This window comes from Takifugu flavidus, chromosome 1 (assembly GCF_003711565.1).
Source record: "Takifugu flavidus isolate HTHZ2018 chromosome 1, ASM371156v2, whole genome shotgun sequence".
In the NCBI taxonomy this organism is placed as follows: domain Eukaryota; kingdom Metazoa; phylum Chordata; class Actinopteri; order Tetraodontiformes; family Tetraodontidae; genus Takifugu; species Takifugu flavidus.
The window spans coordinates 13535809-13544442 of record NC_079520.1 but is presented as its reverse complement, the minus strand read 5'-3'; the positions used below and the strand labels follow the sequence as shown (position 1 = coordinate 13544442).

The following is an 8634-nucleotide window of genomic DNA, read 5'->3' as shown; positions in this document are numbered from 1 at the left end:
CTGATCTCTCACCGACCCAATGTCCTTCATATCTTGGTGACAATGTGGTCACATGGATGAGGGAATCATGCTGAGAAAAAGGCCTATGTTTTATATCTGTGAGGTCTGTTGGAGTGTATTTAGATATAAAATAAAGATATGCACCATTTATCAAATAAATTTGAAAAACTGGCTAGATTTTTTTTTTTTTTGGCGGGGGGCGCTGTTGCTTTATATACTTACCTGGTTTGTGTAGAATACAAAGGTGGTTTTTTTTGTATTTAAAAAATGCCAAGATGCGATGAGCAGACCACACTGAAAGGCACTGAACTTTCTGATGTGAAAACACTGAATCCTTAGTGGATGCGGACCAGTCAGAGATGACCATCTGTGTGATGAGCCCATTAAACTGATGAGCGTCTGTGCCACGATTCTCTTAAATGTGGCAGAAAGGTGGAATTCACAGCGTGTTCATGGGTGTGAAGTCAAAAGGACACAAGGCACAATGAGCTGGTGTGTGTTTTTCACAACCAGCTACAGTGTCAACAATGTGACATGTTGTATTAAGAGGGACGTGAGTGAAAACCATTGTGGGCATTCTTCAGCATTTAAACCCATCAAACCTATTCAACATTAGTCAGAAAAAAAAACTATTTCCCTGTAAAATAATACAAACATGAATAGAATCTGGTTTAGTCTGTGTGGCGCAAAATAAATCTCAACAAATAGCTCATCAGTGGCAAAGGTGACAAGCGTGAAGCAAAGTGTGAACGGAGGGTGTTCACGCGAGCACTGTGGTGGAGCAGGGGAGCAGGGCCCGAGTGGGACAGTGGGGGAGATGGTGATGATGAGAACAGACACGAGCCACATGAGGCCCCTGACATTGCAGGAGTCCCCCTGCGGTATGTCCAGCAGTCTCCTTATATACACAAATACACACAGAGAGATGTGTGTGTGTGCATGTGGTAAACACAACCTAGTTTGTGTTGTTTTTTTTTTAACATTGAATAAAATTGAAGACATTCTGAGTGATGGATTACAGAGATGTGTAACACAACACAAAAGGACCTTAAATTCAGACCCGATCAAACGCACTGAGGAACATCTTTCCTTCTCTCAACTGCAGTGATTGAGCGCCCTCTAGCGGTCGTACAATTTTCCATATTATATACTTTTTTTTCTCCACAGGCAAAAATTATTTATTTTAATCTTGAGAAAATTCGAACATCTGCAATATATGGCTGCAGCTTTTAGAGTTTTTGACAACAACCAGTCTGGAGACACTAAATACTGGGCAAATTAGAACCGAGTAGGATAATTTTTCTACAAAATTCTCTTTGGCAGTAAAAAAAAAACACAACAAATTTGTTTAGGCACCATTTGTGGAACCACGCTGGTCGCACCACACATGTCATGAACACCAGAAGTCATTTCAAGTTTACCTCACCAACAGACCACTGTTACTCCAGCACCACAAGGTGCCTTTAAAACGATATGACTTCTGGAGTCTTCTTTCATCGGCTGCAGTTGCAACACAGATTATCATATAATTCTCTTCAAATCAGTTTGTTCCCCCTCCTCCCACCCCTTTGTATCCCTCCCCTGACTTAACAACCAGAAAAAGGTCACATTTCTGAGAAGTGACTTCCATGCGTGTTCCATGCTGGGTCGTCACTTTCGATTTCCTAAGACCTTTCATGTCACACACCCATCAACCCAGGAAACTGCGAATACACCAAACGGCCGGGCGTGGAACCGCTTTCATCATTTTGGTGTGAAAAAAGATACTATGAAAATGTGCAGCGTAGAACTTTAAGTTGACGTTTTCATTTACAATCAAATATTAACTTTGAGATAGTAAGATTAGTCCAGAAATAAGCAAGCCAGTTTCTAGTATTGAATTGCATTATTAATTATCTTTTCTTTTTTTTCCACAATTGTCTGTGACATTCAACTATGCTACTGTTTTAACACCAAATGACCCTCTGGACACCCTGTGTGCGCTGGACAAACGAGTGTCTGGTCTGTTTCCAGCGTGCCGTTTAGATGATGTGAGACATTTGACGCTGCACTGTAAATTAATGGAGCATGAAATATAGGCTGAAGTGCAGCAGGCCCCTAACCTGCTGGTGACAGTGTCTACATGAAGGTCTCATTGTGACCTAAGTGAGTTGTACTATAACCACATTTGACTGGTGACAATTAGTGACCTTTTGCCCATCCAGCAGCCATCCATTTCAATTATGCCAGCTTCAGAAATTTTAGTGGGTGACACTGTAGCGTGCTTCCAATTTTACTCCTAGTTTGGGCACTTTACTGTCCCTCTGGGTGTGTCATGATTGCTTTAATGTATCATTACAAATGCAAGCGCAGCCTTTTCTAAACACATTTGTTAAACGCCAGCTTGTTTTCCTTTCACAAGTGGCATTAAGTGAAATAAATTTGGTTTCCTGAACAGCATGTGCCACTGCCTGGTGTGCTGAAAAGAGCTGCGTTGCCACATTTGGTGTTTTCCCTTAATAACTATTCTCAGAATGTATCAACGTGCGTTTTGGGTTTTTTTCAGTTTGGTTTTCACTTCGGTGTGTGTATGTTACATCTTCTGGTGCCATAGAGATTCATTCACACATCACAAGATTTTGACAGTTTGACACCAGCACCAGCGCAGCTTCCTCCTCTATCTTACATCAGCTCCACTCGAGACTTGTGTGCCACAAAGAGCATAGTTGAGAAACCTCAGGCAGAAACGTAATGTAAAGTCCCCGAGCTGTATCAGTTGATCTAACCTTTCTCAAGACAGCCTTCATGACAGCAGATCTGCAAATAACTGCAGCAACGACACACCTTTACTGAGGTTGGCGCCAAATAAATACCGGTATATTAAATAAATGAAACACACTGACTGACCACATGCAAAATATATTATGGACAGCAGATGGCAGCATAAACCCCTTAAATGGCCTGCCCCAGTGTCCAGTCATCATTTTCATACCTCTAGGAAGGTGAAGAGACAAAATTAGGTCTACTAACGACCTGTTATTACTGAAACAACAACTGCTGCTTATATCATTAGTAAAACTGTCTTCAGTTATCACCACAGATGTAAATAACGTCTGAATAAGAAGGACACTTGTTCAGCAGGACAGAGTAGTTGTTGTGCAAGGTAGTAAAAGCATCTAACTAGAATCCAGGAGGAAGAACTGCGGTTTCATGAAAGAAGAGGAGGAGCTGTGATGGGGGTTTATCTGGGTTTCACGTGTCTTAACACCCACAGTCACCTGGGTCGGGAAGATTGACAGTGACTGAACGTGACATTTTCTGTAAGTACAATAAGTAAACGATCAATTCCCTTGCCTGTTCTGCACTCTTTTGAGCATGTCCTCGGTAGACTGTCATTCCCTGCTCAAAATCCTGCTCTAACTGTTTGTTTCATCAGCTTCTCTTGGATTAGCTCATGACGTTTTTATGCCGTTGCGCAGGTGAGCGATGGAGGCTGAAAACGTCACTCCGTCCTCTGCACACAACCAGACTGCGTGTGATGTGTTTGTGTACCAAGGTGTTGCAGTGGTCCTCTTCCCCATTTTCTATGCAGCTGTTTTTCTCATCAGCCTGTGTGGCAACAGTTTGGTCCTTTATGTAATGTGCCAGAGGAAGCAGAAGTCCAACTCCACCTCCATCTATCTGCTTAATCTGGCCTTGTCTGATGCCCTGTTCACCCTGGCGCTTCCTGCAAGGATTACCTACTACATTCGTCACTTCGACTGGCCCTTCGGTGACCTTCTGTGCAGACTGACCATGCTGCTTTTCTTCGCAAATACCTACGCAGGTAAAATGAGATGTTTCAAATGCATCAAAACCTGAACAAACAGCCCCTCCATAAAGGAGCAAATTAATAAATGAATAAGTAATAAGTGGCTCTGGAACTCATGTCTTTCAATGTGTTTATTTATCTTTGCATGGTTCCATCAGGCATTGGCTTCATGACTTGCATCAGCTTGGACCGCTACCTGGCCATGGTGCATCCACACCAGCTGCAGTGTCTGCGGAGCGTTAAGGTGGTCCGCAGGGTGTGCTGCCTGGTGTGGGCTCTGGTGTGCTTGCAGGTAGCCCCGCTAATGTTTCGCAGCACGCTTTACGAGCACCAGCAAAGGCGAACCTGCATGGAGTACTTCAACTTCGAGGGGTCCCGCTTCACTCCTTACCTCCTGCTCCTGGCCTGCGCCGTCTCCTTCTGCTGTCCGCTCATCACCATCGCGGTCTGCTATGCCAAGATCAACCTGAAACTGCACACAGCGGCCAAGCAGAACTCTATCACGGGTCGGCTGAGAAGGAATCACAGGGCCAACACCATCATCCTGCTGGTCCTCTTCACTTTTCTGGTGTGTTTCAGTCCCTACCACCTCAATGTGATGCAGTTCATGTCCAGAAAGATACAGCACCAGCCAGTCTGTGAGGAGCTGAGGGCCTTTAAAGTTTCCTTGCAGGTAAGAACTTTGAATGGTCTTTCATCATTTTTATTGATTTTCAGCCTTTCAACGGGCTCCGCTTTCCCTCCAGATTACTGTCTCATTAATGAACCTGAACTGCTGCTTGGACCCCCTCCTCTACTTCTTTGCCATTAAGACCTACAAGAGGCGAGTGCTGAGCTTGTTAAAGGACTCGGTGTGCTCTTCCAGTGCTTCTTCTAAAATGACAGCTGAGAACAGCAGCAGCAATACCTGAGTGATGCCACAGCTTTCTTCTCCTTCAGCCAATGTTACCAGAGGATGTAGTCAGCCTTTAGGATTTACTTTGTGTTATTACAGGCATGTTTCAATTTTCGTCCTTACTGATGCTCTTGTGTATGATACTGTATGTCTTCCACAATGTATAAATACCTTGGAACATGTTGAAGCGTGCATAGATAGAAGATGTACACATTTGCTTGTTAAATCCTGTAATCATGATTGCAATATTGCGATAGTGGAGGACAAAGTCTTTCTGTTCATCTCAGTTATATTGCCATCCCTTCCTTCGTGTTTGTCACATGGGAAGTTGTGGAAAAGTTTTCATTGTGAGCATTCAAGGATTACTTTAGACTGGAGCTTATGAATAGATGTATTTCTCTGCCTCTGTTTAACACCTCATTTAGTCTTTCTCTCTCTCACACACAGACACACACACATATACACACACATACACACACAGATGTATACTGAGGCACTAGTGCTCAAAAAAGAAATTATTTTGACTGCTGGATGCTCTGGATCAGGTTATCATTGCATATATCTGGATGTTAAAAATGGGAGCGCCTTACATATCCATATACATTCTAGCCTATATCTTCTTACACCCATTTCTGCGTGATGTGTGGGAGTTTGTAACCAAACACCTTCACCACTTCCTCACCCAACTTTGCTCTCCCTCAGAGGCCTCATTCCTGCTGGGTACCACATCTCAAGATGAGGCCACAGTGCATGACTGTGTGTGTGTGTGTGTGTGTGTGTGTGTGTGTGTGTGTGTTGTGTGTGTGTGTGTGTGTGGTGTGTGTGTGTGTGTGTGTGTGTGTGTGCACGAGATCGAGAGACTCTTGCAGGTGCAGGATGCCTTTTTATAGTACAGAGCCTCATTTTCAAAGATTTCCTTTGCACACAGTAATCAGTTTCAGTCAAACTTGGATCTTATAACATCAATATCATGAAAACAGCTTTCTCTGTTCATGTTAGATTTTTAATGACATTTGTTGCTGGTTCACATTTATCTGAGATATTGCTTATCTCTGAGCTTGAACAGAAGGCGCCTTTTCTTAAATCTGCAGAAGCACAAGAGGAATCTCTTTGCTTTTGTAATGTTTCTCTATTTAAATCGGACTTTATGGCTCTGAAAAAGCATGGCTGACTAACGGGCTTCTGCAGACTTATCAAGGTCATCTCAGCGACTCTGAGCCACAAACATAAATGTTCAGTGACGGGAGATCTTTCCTCATGAACTGTTAGCGTGAAAGGAGAGTGAAAATCTCCGGCCACTGCGGGCCACCTACTATCCATTAAAGCTCCACATACATGCATCAACTGTTGTGAACCCATCAAACTTCAACCAAGTGTTCCCACCAATCAGAAGGCAGGATTGGGCTTCTGCACCAGTTAGATTTCAAGTTGAGGAAGGTTTTGTCTGTTTTTTTCATTTCTGCCAGTTAACAAAAATCAATATCTTTAAAGCAAGTCATATTTATTAGATACAAAGGTGAAGATTAAGAGATAGTATTTGACATGTGCAGCAGAGGATTGCCACTGCGAAAGGCTTCAGCATGTCAGTGATGTTTTGGACCCCAGCTGCCACTCACGATTGCATTTAATCAGCTTTTTCGATGCATCCACCTGTAACCATGGCACTGACCAGAGATCTGTTCCTGTTCAATGAAAGCTGAAAGCACTTCAGCCAATTCTGTTTTATTTTCCAGCACCGAAGCCATTTCATTCTCAGAATCTTTTCCAGTGTGCGCTTTCTCATTATAATTCCACATGTATTTACGAGCAAATCCGATATTTCATTGGTTATTAACCCAATTTTAAATAAGTCATCTCTGAACTCACTGTCTCTGTCTGTGTGGAGCTGCTAGATGTGTTGTGCTCGAGTATCTCAGAAATATTACTAATATCTCATCATTTCAACTTTCGTATCTCATCATTTCTACTTTCGTATCTCAACATTTCTACTTTCATTTTTGTTAAATGGTGGAAGGGTGCATCCATGGAAACACCTTTTAAGAAGGGTTGGATTTTCTTATTAAAGATTACAGTAGCATTAGAGAAGAAAGCGACTTGTCACTCCAACTGAACATTTTAAGACTATTGAAACTGCTATCATAACACTATTAGCTTGATGTTGTACAGTTTCTGAGCACCAGCCTTCGTCTCCCTAAGAACCGAGCTGCTGGTTGCTTCACCACCAACCGATGTCCTAAAGTTCTAGCGGACTATACATTGTGGAACACTGCATTTTAAGGCTAACCTCCCTTATCTGATAACAGAGAAGTGTGAAACTATTCTTTCATGAACATGTTTCATTTCTGCATTTTGCTTCTGGGGAATTTTGGTAAATACCATCCCAACTGCTTATCTGTCACAGGAAGGTGCTTAATACACCACAGTCTAGACCCAGTCTCTTGCCTCGTCTACTAAACAGTGACGAGGCAGTGACGAAGGTACTTCTGAATTTCCGAACACATCAGTTCCTCCAAGAAAGACGTCACAGCAGCGTGGGCCGAGGACCAGGTTTGTGCCAGTCAGGAGGGTAACTGCTTTCTTCTGCTCTAAGATAATATGCCAACAATGCATAGTAACAATAACCTATTTAAAGATCAATCGACTGTGGCCACATTCAGCCACGAGTAATTGGGTCAAGGACAACCCATAAACTCTGCATTTTATCAAGAGGCATAGGGAGAGTAGGTCTCATCTGAGTGGTTCTAATTCATTGTGCTTACCATGAAGCTGCCAATAAACATGGGGAATGATCCTGTAGAAAATATTAGCAGGTCTAGTATTAAGAATCTTTTAAAACATGGGCCTAAAGTAAATCCCACACTTCCAACAATCCTACAAGAGTTGCTAATTCTGTAGGTTACACAAATGGTTACAGGTTACATGTAGGTTACATGTTTGGTTGTATAATAGGTAACATCTGGCTTATGAGAAACTCTCACTTTCCCTTATCTCTCACAGGAAGGTGCTCAATACACCACAGTCTAGACCCAGTGACGAGGCAGTGACGAAGGCACTTCTGAATTTCCAAACTTATCAGTTCCTCCAAGAAAGACGTCACAGCAGCGTGGGCCGAGGACCAGGTTTGTGCCAGTCAGGAGGGCAACTGCTTTCTTCTGCTCTAAGATAATATGCCAACAATGCATAGCAACAATAACCTATTTAAAGATCAATCGGCTGTGGCCACATTCAGCCATGAGTACATTTGCTGCACAAAGCAGGTGTTGGGCTTTAATATGACAACTGCAGAAAAGACACATGCGCTTTACCTCACGCCAGTCAAAGATGTGATATATATTATATGGCATGGCTCTGCCTCTAACACTTTAAGATGGTTAAAACTCTTAGCTGGATTCGGTATCTCTCTGCTCTATAAGTTTCTATTGTCTATTTATGGGACTAAAGAAAGCAAAAGTTGAAATGAGTGAAAGTGTTGACGGTAAATGATGGTAAATGTTTTACATGTATGTTGTTTCTCTTCTCTTTTTGTCTCTCATCCTTTCCCCCCCCGCAGCCATCAGCAGGAGGGTCCACCCACGTCAGCCTGCTCCTGCTCAAGGCTTCTTCCTGTTAAAAGGGAGTGTTTCCTGCCACTCTTGCTTGTTTAGGGGTCAGGCTCCAGGTTTCTGTAATGAACTTGTCTGCAGCAGAAGCTGTTTACACTGCACTGAAATGAAGTTGAATCGGTGTTAAAATGTGTGATAACCTGCAATGAAATGTTTCACAAATGTGCAAATGTGTGATAACTTGCAATGAAATGTTTCACAAATGTGCAAAGATGCAAAGATCCACGTGGCATCTATCAGATGTTGGGGGACGTTTGTGGAACAGCTAATGAGAGGAATGTGTGAAATCACGTGCTCAGTCAGCTGCCGCTACAACCTGCCCTATGAAAGTGGAAGAGAATCATTCA

The 8634-nt window shown here is 42.8% G+C and overlaps 1 protein-coding gene across 2 annotated transcripts; it reads left to right on the top strand.

Annotated features, from left to right (window-relative positions):
- The first annotated feature begins 452 nt into the window (after positions 1–452).
- On the top strand, positions 453–8634 carry si:ch211-184m13.4 (uncharacterized protein LOC798560 homolog). 2 transcript variants are annotated; one of them, XR_008954321.1, is made up of 8 exons: positions 453–3299; positions 3459–3805; positions 3949–4463; positions 4537–4617; positions 7091–7232; positions 7683–7804; positions 8236–8458; positions 8500–8634. XR_008954321.1 is itself a non-coding variant. In XM_057059140.1 (3 exons), the coding sequence occupies exons 1-3, from the start codon at positions 3466–3468 to the stop codon at positions 4699–4701; spliced, it is 1020 nt and encodes a 339-aa protein (XP_056915120.1). In that variant the 5' UTR covers positions 457–3465; the 3' UTR covers positions 4702–5087. The 2 variants fall into 2 exon arrangements, 1 of the variants encoding a protein (XP_056915120.1); XM_057059140.1 differs by lacking the exons at positions 7091–7232; positions 7683–7804; positions 8236–8458; positions 8500–8634 and having other exon boundaries at positions 457–3805; positions 4537–5087.